At 43.3% G+C, this 16,550-nt stretch overlaps 1 protein-coding gene across 2 annotated transcripts; it reads right to left on the reverse strand.

Moving 5' to 3' along the window:
• Positions 1–1,337: 1,337 nt before the first annotated feature.
• smyd1b (SET and MYND domain containing 1b) lies at positions 1,338–10,850 on the reverse strand. Of its 2 annotated transcripts, XM_029763529.1 has the most exons (10): positions 10,595–10,850; positions 9,084–9,281; positions 8,585–8,798; positions 8,334–8,464; positions 8,093–8,131; positions 6,742–6,937; positions 3,082–3,174; positions 2,733–2,896; positions 2,474–2,642; positions 1,338–2,351 (listed from the first exon to the last, which is right to left on the reverse strand). In XM_029763529.1, the coding sequence occupies exons 1-10, from the start codon at positions 10,714–10,716 to the stop codon at positions 2,190–2,192; spliced, it is 1,488 nt and encodes a 495-aa protein (XP_029619389.1). In that variant the 5' UTR covers positions 10,717–10,850; the 3' UTR covers positions 1,338–2,189. The 2 variants fall into 2 exon arrangements, with proteins under 2 accessions (XP_029619389.1, XP_029619390.1); XM_029763530.1 differs by lacking the exon at positions 8,093–8,131 and having other exon boundaries at positions 2,012–2,351.
• Positions 10,851–16,550: the final 5,700 nt, after the last annotated feature.

Below are 16,550 nucleotides of genomic sequence, written 5' to 3' on the forward strand. Positions count from 1 at the left end.
CTGCTTGTGTATGTGTGCACTGTGGGAGGACTGTTGTTCTTTGGCTGAGAATCTCCTCTGCTCTCCACAGTGACTGGGCTCACAGTCCCTCCTCACAACATAATAGAAGTTTACACCTCACATACCTGCTGCTGTCATAAGCTTCATTTTCTGATAAGGTGAAATCAGTATCGGACCAATACGCAGCAGATTGAGTGCTCATATTTACTTTTAATTTGTAAAGTGAACACGAAAAAACAATAAACAAAGAACGACAGTACGACAGTGTCGCAGGCTATACACAGCAGTGCAAAAACAATCTCCCACAAAGGGACAGGTGGAAAACAGGCTCCCTAAGTATGACTCTCAATCAGAAACAACGATGTACAGCTGTTCCTGATTGAGAGCCACACCAGGCCAACAAAAAAATACACAACATAGAAACCCTAGAATACAAAACAAGAACATAAACCAAAAACCCCGGAACACATAAATCCAACACCCCTCTACATACACACACACCCCGAATCATATAAAACAAATACCCCTCTACCTAAATACATAGCTCAAACCACATCAAACAAACACCCCCTGCCACGTCCTGACCAAACTATAATAACAAATAACCCCTATTACTGGTCAGGACGTGACAGCTGCATACTTGTCAAGTTAATTTTCCATACGTGACCATCCAATAAAATTGATGCAGAGACCAGTTGACCATGGTTGGTGTCCACTGATTTCAGATCTAACCTTTTGACCTCTCTCCTATGTTTCAGTCTGTGGTGATGAAGGAAGGTAACAAGCTGAAGGTCTCTCTGAAGGGGATTAAAAATGTCACAGATCTGGCGGATGCAAACACCATCGTCAACGTGAGTCCAGGGACATATGTATGGGGGGTTCATTTAACAACACTATTTTAGGGTTCATTTATCATTAAATTGTGAATTAATTAATTGTTTATGACTGATGTGACATGAATTCAATTCAACCCTTTGCCGCCATCTGTGCTCTTATTACAGCCTTATTAGCCCTATAGGCCTACTGTACTGGCATGGATATATTGAGTGTAATGATTAAATGTATCCACTAGATGAAGCTCTTTCTCTTTTCCGATCATGACTGTAGCTGGCACCGCAGCAAACGAATGTGCACTGGATTAATATCATTTAAAAGGCATGGAATAGTCTGGTCTCACTGCAATGCATTGTAATAGCATTTTACATACTTCGGTAGAACTTCAGGGAAAATTGAGAAATTCAGCAATAATGAGACACCAATGGTGGAATTTGGAAGAATATGGATCAGTGGAACAGTGGGATTCAGTGCATTAGGAAATCAGCACACAAAGCCAACAATTGATTTCTCAACAATTTTAATGTGACTTTACTTTTTTTATATAAAGTTAAAAAAGCCCAGCAGTGTAGAAAATAAAGCTAGAATTCTTAATTGAAACAATAACAAAGCGGTCACCCCTCCTCTGTTTTGGTATGAAGCCGATAGATGGGCCTGGAGAAATATAACCACTCTCAAATTGATATACAGAGCTATGGATGCAAGGACTGACCATCCACGATATAATAATCATAGTTTTACCCATGTTTTAAAGCTATACAGTGTTTGTTTACATTTCCATTGTTTACAAACATTGGAGTAAAAAAGCTTATATTTTGGGTTCTCATGGAGTGACAGTTGAACTAAGCTCATGAGGCATTTATAAGTTATATTCTTCAAGAATCAATAGGTATATATAATTGATTTATAAGTCCAAAAATAGATATAGCAACTAAGGATTCTAGCTTTAAAGCTTTGGTAGGGCCGTCCATCTAGTCTGTTACAATATAAGGGTTACCAGACGGGTCCGAATCCTTCCATTAAAGGGCCCATAATAGTTTAAAAGTGGCTTCTCCAATTTCTAGTGATTTTGAAAATGCAAGTTGGGTTAAAGCAATGGTGGATGTGTTTTGGGAATTTGCTTTTACTAGTTCTTTCCCACCAGTGTAGCTGACAAGGGGATACAGAGAGGGGATATGAGGGGTTTCCCAGCTACAGTATGGTTGGTGAGGAGCCATGGGTGTTGGAACTGAGAAGGGTTGATTCCTCTGACAATCTGTATGTAAACTGATATCAGGGTGTGTACTGTGTACACTGCTATGCTATTGTGTGTGTCTGTGTGTCTGTGTGTGTGTGTGTGGTGTGTGTGTGTGAGATCACTTCTTCTGCCGGCGGAAGAGATTCTTGACGCTCTCCGCCATAGGTTCATTCATCATGCTCATTGGCTGGTTCTTCAGGGCAGCCTCCCGCATACTTTTGTAAATATACTCATTCTCTCTAAACATCCTCAACTCCATTTCTGTCTGCATACGCATAGCCTAGGGAGAGGGGGAGGGATCAGGTCGTCGAGGTGACTTACTTTAATCTTGGAGATCGTTCCATGTGTGTGTGTGTTTCTATGTGAGAATGCATGTGTGTGTGTGCATGTCTCATGTCTTACCTCAAGGTCTTTGGTGATGGGATGTGTGGGTCCGTGTGTTCTCTGCAGGATGGCATAGGCCTTACAGATCATGCCGTGTCCCACCTCTATCTTCCCTGCCTGCCAGTGGGTCACTCCTGCCCTCATGGTTGCCATCCCCAGGTGGGCGTTGCATGGATGGTATAGCTTGCTGTCAAAATGTGATACAGTGATACATTTAATTACACTGTTTTTTCTTCGAAACTCTGAAAAGAGGTTTCTTATGGTCAATTGTACTTACTTGTATCCGTCCACCATTTTGCGTGCATAGTCAGCGGCCTCGTCAATAAACTGCAGGTAGGCTAACACCTCGCTGGCTGTGCTCCACATCCTTAGCTGGTAGATGTGTGTATCAGCCAACACTGGCTCCTGTTTCTCCATACACTCCCTGCATATCTTAATAACCTGGGAGGAGAGGAGAGAGGAGGAGAGCGGGAGGGTTGATTTAGGCTTGGAATCCAGTGTGTGTGTGTGTGTGTGTGTGTGTGTGTGTGTGTGTGTGTGTGTGTGTGTGTGTGTGTGTGTGTGTGTGTGTGTGTGTGTGTGTGTGTGTGTGTGTGTGTGTGTGTGTGTGTGTGTTTATGTTGTACCTCATGGTAGTTCCCCTCCAAGCGAGCCTTATCCATCTTCTGCAGCATCTGCAGACTGTACTCTGTTACCTCCTTCACCTGCTCCTCTGGTACCTACAGCACAAGAGAGGACAGGAGAAGACAGGAGAGGACAGGAGAGGACAGGAGAGGAGAGAAAAGGACAGGAGAGGAGAGAAGAGGACAGGAGAGGACAGTAGAGGAGAAAATAGAACAGGAGATGAGAGGAGAGAAGAGGACAGGGGAGTAGAGAAGAGGACAGGAGAGGACAGTAGAGGACAGGGGAGGAGAGGAGAAAAAAGGAAAGGGGAGGAGAGGAGGACAGGAGATGAGAGGAGAGAAGAGGACAGGAGAGGACAGGAGAGTAGAGGACAGGAGAGGTCAGGACATGAGAGGAGAGAAGCGAACAGGAGAGGAGAGAATAGGACAGGATAGGACAGTAGAGGTCAGGAGAGGAGAGGAGCCCTGGTTTAGAGAAAAATATTATTCTTCTGCTCTGCTCCCACCTCCCCCAGACAACACACACACACACACACACACACACACACACACTCATTGGAAGGAGCACAGTCAGCCGTAGTGCAGTGCTCCTGGAGCTTGTCTAAGTGCCTTGCTCAAATCAAATCACATTTTATTGGCCGCATACACATATTTACTAGATGAAATTGCGGGTGTAGCGAAATACTTGTGTTTTTAGCTCCAACAGTGCAGTAATATCTAGCAATACACAACAATCCACACAAATGTAAAAAGTAAAATAATGGAATTAAGAATGTCCAATGACTACGGAGTATACATATACAGTACCAGTAAAAAGGTTGGACACACCTGCTCATTCATGGGTTTTTCTTTATTTTTTACTGTTTTCTACATTGTAGAATAATAGAGAAGACATTAACACATATGGGATAATGTAGTAACCAAAAAAGTGTTAAACAAATCAAAACATATTTGAAATTTCACATTCTTGAAAGTAGCCACCCTTTGCATTGATGACAGCTTTGCACTCTCTTGGCATTCTCTCAATCAGCTTCAAGATGTAGTCACCTGGAAAGCATTTCAATTAACAGGTGTGCCTTGTTAAAAGTTAATTTGTGGAATTTCTTTCTGTCTTAAAACTTCTTCAGGATCAGTGGGTCCCCTGCGGGCGGTTGAGCTAACATAGGCTAATGCAATAAGCATGAGGTTGTAAACAACAAGAAAATTTCCCAGGACATAGACATGTCTGGTATTGGCAGAAAGCTTAAATTCTTGTTAATCTAACGGCACTGTCGAATTTACAGTAGCTATTACAGTGAAAGAATACCAAGCTATTGAGAGTGCACAGTTTTGAACATGAAAAGTTATTAATAAACGAATTAGGCACATTTGGGCGGTCTAGATACAACATTTTGAACAGAAATAAAATGGTTCATTGGATCAGTCTAAAACTTTGTACATACACTGCTGCCATCTAGTGGCCAAAATCAAAATTGCACCTGGGCTGGAATAATACATTATGGCCTTTCTCTTGAATTTCAAAGATGATGGTACAATAACAATACAAAAAAAAAGTTTTTTTTCTTTGTATTTTCTTTTGCCAGATCTAATGTGTTATATTCTCCTACATTCCTTTCACATTTACACAAACTTCAAAATGTTTCCTTTCAAATGTTACCAAGAAAATGCATATCCTTGCTTCAGGGCCTGAGCTACAGGCAGTTAGATTTGGGTATGTCATTTTAGGCAAAAATTGAAAAAAAGGGACCGATTCTTAAGAGTTTGAGCCATTAAGTTGTGTTGTAACAAGGTAGGGGTGGTATACAGAAGATAGCCTTATTTGGTAAAAGATCAAGTCCATATTATGGCAAGAACAGCTCAAATAAGCAAAGAGAAACAACAGTCCATCATTACTTTAAGACATGAAGGTCAGTCAATCCGTAAAATTTCAAGAACTTTGAAAAGTTTCTTCAAGTGCGGTAGCAAAAACCATCATGCGCTATGATGAAACTGTTTCTCATGAGGACTGCCACAGGAAAGAAAGACCCAGAGTTACCTCTGCTGCAGAGGATAAGTTCATTAGAGTTAACTGCGCCTCAGATTGCAGCCCAAATAAAGTTCAAGTAACAGACACATCTCAACATCAACTGTTCAGAGAAGACTATGTGAATCAGGCCTTCATGGTCTGATTGCTGCAAAGAAACCCATACTAAAGGACACTAATAATAATAAGAGACTTGCTAGGGCCAAGAAGCACGAGCAATGGACATTAGACCGGTGGAAATCTGTCCTTTGGTGTCATGAGTCCAAATTTGAGATTTTTGGTTGCAACCGCCTTATCTTTGTGAAATGCAGAGTAGGTGAACGGATTATCTCTGCATGTGTGGTTTCCACAATGAAGCACGGAGGAGGATGTGTGATGTGTGGGGGTGCGTTGCTGGTGACTCTGTCAGTGATTTATTTAGAATTCAAGGCACACTTAACCAGCATGGCTACCACAGCATTCTGCAGCGATGCGCCATCCCATTAGGTTTGCACTTAGTGGGACTATCATTTGTTTTTCAACAGAACAATGACCCAACACACCTCCAGGCTGTGTAAGGGCTATTTGACCAAGGAGAGTGATGGAGTGCTGCATCAGATGACCTGGCCTCCACAATCACATGACCTCAACCCAATTGAGATGGCTTGGGATGAGTTGGACTGCAGAGTGAAGGAAAAGCAGCCACACGTGCTCAACACATGGAAAAGCATTCCTCATGAAGCTGGTTGAGAGAATGCTATAAGTGTTTAAAGCTGTCATCAAGGCAAAGGGTGGCTACTTTCAAGAATCTCAAATATAAAATATATTTTGATTTGTTTAACACTTTTTTGGTTACTACATAATTCCATATGTGTTATTTCCTAGTTTTGATGTATTCACTACTACTCTACAATGTAGAAAATAGTACAAATAAAGAAAAACCCTTGAATGAGTAGGTGTTCTAGAACTTTTGACCGGTAGAGTATGTGTGCTGGAATACATGTGCGGGTAGTATATAACGTGTCACTAGACATGTCTCACATGTCAGTCTGGTCTTGTCAAAATTACACACTGATTGACACCGATGACAACACGTTATTATCACGTGACAATGCATTGTGCCTTGTTACCAATGTCACCGTTGCAGATGCTCAATAATGTTCTCTGTTTTCATAATGATGCCATCTGTGAACATACTGACTGACAAAAGCCCTAGGAACAGAATTCTAATTCTATAGTCCCAGTACTCTAATGTTAGGGTATTGCTTTTATGATCGTAGTCGTCGAGGGCAGCTGTCTTGGCTGGCTTTTGTCCTGAGTCTGACCTCTCAAGCAGTGACTCATCTAGATGTAGGAAAGAATGTGAGTGGACTCATGGCCTATTAGCAACTTTAAAGTGGTTTGATTTTATGTTACAGCTAGCAGTGATTTAGCCTACAGCAAGTCAACACATTCCCACAAGGCCTAATACAGGATGTGGTGTTCATAAATCGAAAGCAACACAAGGTTCAGTTCTTTTCAGTTCAACTTGAAATAATAATCAGTCCTAGGACCCATCATTTGATCCTATCATAATAAGTCATGCACTGAACCCAGTGGGATATTTCTTGGTCAAATTTAAATGACATACATGGGTGGATTTCACATTCACATGCTCCTACCTTTACCCCGTCCACCACCTTGCCTCCCATCTTGAGGTCATCTTTGATGTGACCTTTACAGTGTTCACAGGTGCAGTCAAAGAAGTAATGCATTTTTAGCTGTCTCTGTCTGTCCTCAGTCACGTTCAGGAAATCCACATAGGACACTGTCACCTCCTCACCCGGCTCGATCTTGCCCAGGGCACGCAGCTCAATCCTGGGGTGAGGAGAGGGGCAGAGAGGGGGTTATGTGGGGTGCATCTCAATAGTCTAAAATGGAATTCTGAGATGAACCCGTAGCTACAGTTGTAGATCACTGACATGTGACAATGCACAGATCACCTGAGGGGTCTTAGGCAACATTTGGTTACATTATTACACAGATCTTTTCATCAATATTTCCAAATACCAGCATAGAATTTGCTACTATCTACTATCACTCCCACGGCACTCTGTACAAGACAGACAAGGAGACACAGGGAGATAGACAGAGAGACAGAGAGAAAGGGAGACAGAGGGAGACAGAGGGTGACAGAGGCAGACAGACGGAGACAGAAGGAGACAGGGTGACAGAGCGGGACAGAGGGAGACAGAGATAGACAGACAGCGGGAGACAGAGGGAAACCCAAACACAATGTTCAGTGAAGAGCCAACAGCACAAAAGGAAGACATGAAGACAGGTGGACATTCCTTATGTTTGCTGAGCTTAGCTTTCAAACAGGTGGTGCTAGTGACTTGCAGGAGTGGAGTGGTGGAAAGGGGGAGGGCAGAGCCATATATATCTAAAGATATGGCTCTGGGAGAGGTAGGTGGAGTTGAAACTGAATTAGTAAGTTAGCAAGTGTTGCAGATGAGGATTTGTGAAACTCACTCCTCATTTACAATGGTGCCCTGACCCCAATCTGCAATTGCTCTAAGATCAATGCTGGGGTCGCTGCGGAGTGAGTTTAGGGGGTGAATGTAGCAGTTGGGGATTTGTGAAAATCCTCCACCTGAAGTGTCTCCACTTCACGACATCCCGACTGGGTAAGACACTTCAGGAAGGTGGTCATGTGTGTTTGCGAGGCAGAGGTCCTGGGTTTGAGCCTCAGTATGGGGTCGAATCAGGAGGAAGCAGTGTGATGTCCTTTACGCAAGCAACCATTTTTGATATGGTGAAGCAACTCAACTTTAAACTTGAAGTCAGGTCTTACTGAGCCCTTCCTATGAAGAACCCTGTTTCAAGTTTATCTCCGATAGTGATGCATCATAGGAGGGATGGGTGTGAGGTTTTTATTGATGATGTTGGAGATGAGGATACATGATGGTGAGATTTTAATTGATGATTTTTAGGAAGTTGTTGGGGTTATACTATTCTACCAGAAAGACCCACCTCATCTGAGAGTGATACACAGTATTCACAGCCGACTGACTGAAAGACAAAGCAAGAAGCAGTTTACACCAAACACACACACACACACACACACACACACACACACACACACACACACACACACACACACACACACACACACACACACACACACACACACACACACACACACACACAGCTTACAACTCAGTCAACCTCAATGCTCATGGTGTCCCTATTGTTATTGAATTACAGTACATACTTGCCATGGTTGAGGATGACAGTGCAGTTAGGCCAGCAGTCATGGTTGACCAGACACAGGTTAGGGAACAGACCCACTCCCACGGCATTTAGACCTCTCTGGTCACTCACTGTGAAGCCATTACAGTTGATCTACAGAGGGATGGAGAGGAACAGATGGACAGATTAAAACAGGAAAGTGATAGAATAAGAAGAAACAGGACGAGAAACAGGTAGAAATGGAGAGAAGAAAGAGAAGATGGAAGAACCTACCACTCCAAAGATGTGCGAGATGTCGTCTACACGGTGTTGCTTGCTGTTGCGTGGCCAGTAGTCCAAGAAGTTGTGGATGTCCACCTTCAGCTCCTTCAGATCATCCTCAGGCATGTCACTGATGTGGTTCTCCAGATCATCCAATGAGGTCATCTGCATGTCTGACATGACACCGCCCTCTTTATCGAGGCGCCACATGATGCGGGCGGCCAAACTGACAGGGACACGGAACATGAGTTGTTAGGTCAAACCTTAATGCTCATCCATAACATGATAATGACTCAATTGACAGTAAACTATTCAACATTGCACACTTTCTATCCCCCTGCATCCCACATACCCCCTCTCTCGCTCCCCATGCACCCCCCTAAGTCTTTGGCTCCTCTCTCTCTCTCTCTCTCTCTCTCTTTCTCATCTCCCACACGTCCTCTTCATCCCTCTATTCCCCCTCACCTCACTTCACCCACAATTGCCACCCACACACACAATCCCTCCTCACCGGATGTTCTCATTGGGTGCCTTGCCGAAGTTGTCCCCGATGGCCCCGAAAGCCTTGATGGCTCCACACTCCAGCTTGTGTTCCTTCCAGCCGGCGCTCTGGCATGTCTTGTCACAGTACTGGGCGAACTTACACTGGCCACAGCGCTGCAGCTTGTCCTGTCTACGGAAACAGCTGTGGCAGATCTTGTCTGCAAGACTGGAGAGAGAGATGAGAGAGAGAGGAATGAGAGGAGAAAGAGCGAGAGAGAGAGACAGAAAGAGAGAAGAGAGAGGGAGAGTCAGACAAGAGAGAGTGAGGGGAGTATGAAGGATGTGAATGGAAGAGAGGGATATATAGAGTTATAGAGTTCCTATAGGCCTACTGCAAGCCACATGAGGTTTAACCAACTCAGTGGCCTTGTGGTCCTTAGTGGCCTTGTGGGGTGTACTTGTACAACAGAGAAGGCTGTTGAGAGGAGCTATATGAGGAAAGGCTCATTGTAATGGTTGGAATGGAATAAATGGAACGATATCAAGCACATCAAACATATGGAAACCACGTTTGACTCTATTCCATTAATTCCATTTCAGCCATTACAATGAGCCAGTCCTCCTATTGCTCCTCCCAGTAGCCTTTTCTGTTGTACACGCTACAGAAATATGAGATTTGGGCCTTCTGGTGCCAACAAAGTTTACTCCAATGCTTAATTACTTACATGAGATTGAGGCTAGTTCCATGATCCACAGCAGGGGAAGAAGGATTTGATTTGAAAGTACATCCACACATGACTTCATGTGATGACCTTTAACCCTATGTCTCTGTCCCCTGCTGAGGTCATAGTGCTCTGATCTTGTTGTTCACAAACTGATTTGTACCTATAATATCTTGTGAAGTTTGTTGTGTCTCTCCAGATAAACAATAAATGATTCTAGCTAATATAATTACACAGAAGAAGCTCCACCACAATAATACTGTATTTTGCTTCATGTGACCTCACCTATCCGGGCCTGTCCCACTGCCCTGAGAACATGTGATGTGACAACAGGCCAGTTCATATGGCTGTCATCTAACTGTCATGTCCAATCATGTGCAGATGACAGAGAAAACTACAGCATAGTACAGTGTAGAACAGTACAGTAATATGGTAAAGTGCTGTATCTTCAACTAAACGATGGCAGGCTTTAACCTATGTGTCAGCATGCATGGGACATGTGTGTGACCTGTCCTCATCACCATTTTACACTATGTAAATGTTTTGAACTAATTATATGTGGCTGTGAATAACACATGTTAATGGTTGCAGCCCAATTCTGATCTTTTGCCCAATTAATGGCAAAAGATTTGATCAGATTGGCCAAAATACCAATAAGTGGCAAAGTTTCAGAATTGGGCTGCCTGTGTAAACGCAGCCATTAAGACATATAACACCGGACCGGTATATGGGCTCATGTGTGGTCGCCCATGCATTAGGAGTTAGTCATGTCTCATGTGCCAAGCCAAACCCCATCCATACTGAAGCATCTTCTTACCTGTCAAAGACAACTGCGGCAAAAGGGGGTTCTGAGAAAAGAACATCTCCGGAAAGCAGCTCTTTAGTGGCTCTAAGACCCCTCCCCTTTCCGGGTGAGTCAAACACCTCAATATTGTCCATGTCAGGTGTGGTGGTCCGGTCCGAGAGACAGAGAAACAGTCCGTTAGGTTAAGGAGACAGAGAGAGAGAGACTGGAAGCGAGTACTGTATGGGTGTCCTCTACAAAGTATATCTTCCACGTTCTTCAACAACTGCACATTCCACACCCCAATCTACTAAAATAGACTTCCACCACTTGAGCTGAACCAAGTCAGATAGAGAAGGGGGTTGGTGTGGGTTTGAAGGGTGCCACTAAATTAGTCTTGAAAGAACCCAAGACCAAAATCACTACAATCACATTCTAATGTCCTAAAAGCTCAACTACCATTTTGAGAAAGTTACCATTACTATAAAGGTTTTATTGTTATTTTCCTTTGATCTGTTGAATTCCCCCCCCCCCCCCCCCCCCCCCCCCCCCCCCCCCCCACACACACATTGTCCTGAGTTGGTCTCTCCTGGGTCCTGCGGAGTATTTTGGTCTCTCAGTTGGGCCTGTCTGTCAGGAGTCAGTTGTGGTGACGTTGGACAGCTGCTGGAAGCTAGTCAGACCCAGCACCACACTATCTCCTTTCCTCCACCACGTTCTGGTACTTTCTCTCTCTATCTCTTTCTATCTCTATCTATGACTAGGTGGGGTGTCAAGTATGATATCATAAGGCCAGGCGAATATCATTAACCCCTGTTTAAGATCTTTAGGGCGACCATGTCCAAGAATATGAGATTGACAGTGTTACTTTAAACAAATTAAATAAGATATCTTCATAAACTTGGCAGAAGACAAAGTCTATTTAAAAAAAGTCTTACTTTAGTCCTACTCTAGTCTCCTTATCAGCTCATTTATTACCTGATTTATCACCTGATTAACAAAAGGCACATTTCAATAGGTGGTCCAGGTGTCCTCATGACATGGCACAGGTTTTGTTCCTCATGCAAGGGGGAAGGCCGATGACACCAGAAATCCCCATCAGACCAATTCCTTGAATTCCCTACTCCTTGAAGTTTGCAGTTGTGTCTAGAAAACACTATTTAGCTAAAAACGCATTTCTTGAACTTGGCATCACAAATAATTCACACAAACGGAGACAAAGGCAAAGGTGCACAGGAAAAACATGTATTTTCTTTACCCTTTCGTGTGTGTACTTTTTTGCATTTATACTTTGGGTATTGCTTTTGAACAGTTAACATTTATTTTGAACATTAAAAGTAAGAAAATGTCTGGAGGAAGTCCTTAAGTGTCACATTAATGGCAAACATGATGATTATTTTCATACATGATGTGTACATTGTAATGTGTACAATGAAAAATATGTGTACCATTTCTTAAGAGGACTTAAGCTTGAAACAAAGTTACATTATTTTGCCATAATAACACTGTATGAGTCATGACCTACTGTATATGAGACATCTGCCACACAGTATATTATCATTTGTAGCAACATATATAAGGAGGTTATATTCTGATTCCGTTCTGATTGTGACCCCATTTACACTTTGAAACGTAAAACATTGAAGGGCCTCTATCAGCTGACTGACCATGAAGGGTCTGCTCAGTGCACTGTTCATGCTCTCTTCTTGTAGCCAGGAGTCGGCAGTCAGGACAGAGACGAAAACAGCTCAAGTCTGATAACAATAGACATTCCATTAATAGAAAAGCACACGGTTTTAGATACAAAGAGTAGGCTTTGAATTTGAAATGCTTCAAAGAGAAGTAAGGCTATTAGACTTCTATTCTAGCTGTCTTTACCCTTAAGGAAAACCCACATGAAGTGTTCCAAAAACACATGAAATTTCATGTGAAATCAAGTGATCTTATGCGAAGTTAATGTGATAACATGTGACAACATGTAAAGCAACATGTGATAACATGAAACTAAACATGAAAACACGTGAAATTTCATGTGAAATCAAGTGATTTTCCACACGTCAAATAATGTGTTTTTCCTGTAGGGGTAGACTTACACCACGTTACTCAGTGGGTTTGCTTCTTATTTGACCTCTGTCTGTCTCAGTCCTGTCTTTGACATTAGGTTAGGTTTCATAAGACACTGTGTCAGCCCTAAGGCATGCATGTACCGGTAATAGACCTATTATCAGTGACAGCCTTCCTCAAAGGAATATCACAGTAGCATGGTAACATTTGAAAAATATGTTTGAATATAGTAATACAGTTTGGTAACAAAGCACAACACAATAATATTCCTAAAACAGCCCCAGTACTTGGCCAGAGAATGGATTTGATCTGCCTGTCAATGGGACCTTATTTCTGTGTTTGAAGGAGCAAGTAAACAATTTGTCATTTAGACTAAAGAGGTCATAACCCAACCTACATGTTTGTGGTACCGCCTTTTATGTTTTTAAAATTATGTTACGATTCGTCGTGTCTATGGAGAGCGTGTAACACTTTTTATACTTACTGGATTTGAAAGAGGTGGCAGGTAGCCTAGCACATAAGACCTTAGGGCCAGTAACTGAAATGTTGCTGGTTTGAATCCCACAGCCAACTATGTGAAAACTCTGTCAATGTGCCATTGAGCAAGGCACTTAACCCTAATTGCTTTGGATAAGAGCATCTGCTAAAATGAAAGAGAGATATAACAAACACGTTCTTGTTTGAATTGAGTCATTGATTATCTTGGTTAACCCAAAACTAAATCCTTCCGTAATTGGTAAACTGCTGGATTAAGTTCTGGGTTCATACATTTTAAAGGGTGGCTGAACTTTCAGATTTTGCCTTGTTTTTCAGCTTGGTCATTAAGAAATGCAGTGGCCATGACTGAAGCCAAACAAGAGTTGTGGTCGTCTATTGTGTGTGTGTACATTCACTCTACCAAAACAGTACAAAGTTACAGTCATTCACCCTTCTAGATAACGTGAAACAGTCTAACCAGGTCTTGTGTCTTGAAGTCACCTAGACAAGCTAGCAAGCAAGCCAAATTCTTTCGCCAATTAGCTTCAGCGGCTGGTGTGCAACTGTGGCAAAATTGGTTTGACATTGGATAGCCTATCTTTGGGGCTAGTTAGGGACCGTCAATAATTTATATTTATATTATCATGTTGCAGATCTTTCAGTTGCCCCATTTAATGCTTTAAAAAAAAATTAAATTCATTTCTAAAATGTTGGTTTGAGGTTTTTAAGTCATTGATATTTGGAGCTATTGACATTTTTTACTATTGTCCCATGTATATTGTGTACTTTACTGATAGTCCCTAACAAGCCCAATAGGGATATTGAATGTCAAATCAAATTGACCATGGACAGTGGTGTAAAGGACTTAAGTAAAAATACTTTAAAGTACTACTTAAGTCGTGTTTTTGGGTATCTGTACTTTACTGTACTATTTATACACTGCTCCAAAAAATAAAGGGAACACTTAAACAAAACAATGTAACTCCAAGTCAATCACACTTCTGTGAAATCAAACTGTCCACTTAGGAAGCAACACTGATTGACAATACATTTCACATGCTGTTGTGCAAATGGAATAGACAACAGGTGGAAATTATAGGCAATTAGCAAGACACCCCCAATAAAGGAGTGGCTCTGCAGGTGGTGACCACAGACCACTTCTCAGTTCCTATGCTTCCTGGCTGATGTTTTGGTCACTTTTGAATGCTGGCGGTGCTTTCACTCTAGTGGTAGCATGAGACGGAGTCTACAACCCACACAAGTGGCTCAGGTAGTGCAGCTCATCCAGGATGGCACATCAATGCGAGCTGTGGCAAGAAGATTTGCTGTGTCTGTCAGCGTAGTGTCCAGAGCATGGAGGCGCTACCAGGAGACAGGCCAGTACATCAGGAGACGTGGAGGAGGCCATAGGAGGGCAACAACCCAGCAGCAGGACCGCTACCTCCGCCTTTGTGCAAGTAGGAGCAGGAGGAGCACTGCCAGAGCCCTGCAAAATGACCTCCAGCAGGCCACAAATGTGCATGTGTCTGCTCAAACGGTCAGAAACAGACTCCATGAGGGTGGTATGAGGGCCCGACGTCCACAGGTGGGGGTTGTGCTTACAGCCCAACACCGTGCAGGACGTTTGGAATTTGCCAGAGAACACCAAGATTGGCAAATTCGCCACTGGCGCCCTGTGCTCTTCACAGATGAAAGCAGGTTCACACTGAGCATGTGACAGACGTGACAGAGTCCGGAGACGCCGTGGAGAACGTTCTGCTGCCTGCAACATCCTCCAGCATGACCGGTTTGGCGGTGGGTCAGTCATGGTGTGGGGTGGCATTTCTTTGGGGTGCCGCACAGCCCTCCATGTGCTCACCAGAGGTAGCCTGACTGCCATTAGGTACCGAGATGAGATCCTCAGACCCCTTGTGAGACCATATGCTGGTGTGGTTGGCCCTGGGTTCCTCCTAATGCAAGACAATGCTAGACCTCATGTGGCTGGAGTGTGTCAGCAGTTCCTGCAAGAGGAAGGCATTGATGCTATGAACTGGCCCGCCCGTTCCCCAGACCTGAATCCAATTGAGCACATCTGGGACATCATGTCTCGCTCCATCCACCAACGCCACATTGCACCACAGACTGTCCAGGAGTTGGCGGATGCTTTAGTCCAGGTCTGGGAGGAGATCCCTCAGGAGACCATCCGCCACCTCATCAGGAGCATGCCCAGGCGTTGTAGGAAGGTCATACAGGCACGTGGAGGCCACACACACTACTGAGCCTCATTTTGACTTGTTTTAAGGACATTACATCAAAGTTGGATCAGCCTGTAGTGTGGTTTTCCACTTTAATTTTTAGTGTGACTCCAAATCCAGACCTCCATGGGTTGATAAATTGGATTTCCATTGATTATTTTTGTGTGATTTTGTTGTCAGCACATTCAACTATGTAAAGAAAACAGTATTTAATAAGATTATTTCATTCATTCAGATCTAGGATGTGCTATTTTAGTGTTCCCTTTATTTTTTTGAGCAGTATATTTTACTTTCACTTCACTACATTCATAGAGAAAAAAATGTACTTTTTTCTCCATACATTTTCCTTGACACCCAAAAGTACTCATTACATTTTGAATGCTTAGCAGGACAGGAAAATGGTCTAGTTCACTCACTTGTCTGAGTGTTGGAATGTGCCACTGGATATCCGTACATAAAAAAAACAAGAAAATGGTGCCGTCTAGATTCACAAGTCCTCAACTGGCAGGTTCATAAAATAGGTTCATAAAACATCAGTCTCGAAGTCAACAGTGAATAGGCAACTCCGGGATGCTGGCCTTCTAGGCAGAGTTACAAAGAAAAAGCCATATCTCAGACTGGCCAATAAAAAGAAAAGATTAAGATGGGCAAAAGAACACAGACACTGGACAGAGATATGGCTTTTTCTTTGCAACTCTGCCAAAAAGGCCTGCATCCTGGAGTCACCTCTTCACTGTTGACGTTGAGACTGGTGTTTTGCGGGTACTATTTAATGAAGCTGCCAGTTGAGGACATGTGAGGCGTCTGTTTCTCAAACTAGACACTCTAATGTACTTGTCCTCTTGCTCAGTTGTGCACCGGGGCCTCCAACACCTCTTTCTATTCTGGTTAGGGCTCCGGGCAGCCGAGCGGAAATGGAGGAAAACTCGCCTCCCTGCGGACCTGGCATCCTTTCACTCCCTCCTCTCTACATTTTCCTCTTCTGTCTCTGCTGCTAAAGCCACTTTCTACCACTCTAAATTCCAAGCATCTGCCTCTAACCCTAGGAAGCTTTTTGCTACCTTCTCCTCCCTCCTGAATCCTCCTCCCCCTCCCCCCCTCCTCCCTCACTGCGGATGACTTCGTCAACCATTTTGAAAAGAAGGTTGACGACATCCGATCCTCGTTTGTTAAGTCAAGCGACACCGCTGGTCCTGCTCACACTGCCCTACCCT

The sequence above is a fragment of the Salmo trutta genome, chromosome 9, assembly GCF_901001165.1.
Source record: "Salmo trutta chromosome 9, fSalTru1.1, whole genome shotgun sequence".
Lineage (NCBI taxonomy): Eukaryota > Metazoa > Chordata > Actinopteri > Salmoniformes > Salmonidae > Salmo > Salmo trutta.

Coding starts and splice junctions, on each gene's coding strand:
- smyd1b (XM_029763529.1), bottom strand. CDS start 10,716: ATGGACAATATTGAGGTGTTTGACTCACCCGGAAAGGGGAGGGGTCTT. Junction 9,282..10,594: donor GCCGCAGTTGTCTTTGACAG/GTAAGAAGATGC, acceptor CTCTCTCTCCAG/TCTTGCAGACAAGATCTGCC. Junction 2,643..2,732: donor AAAATGGTGGACGGATACAA/GTAAGTACAATT, acceptor ACATTTTGACAG/CAAGCTATACCATCCATGCA.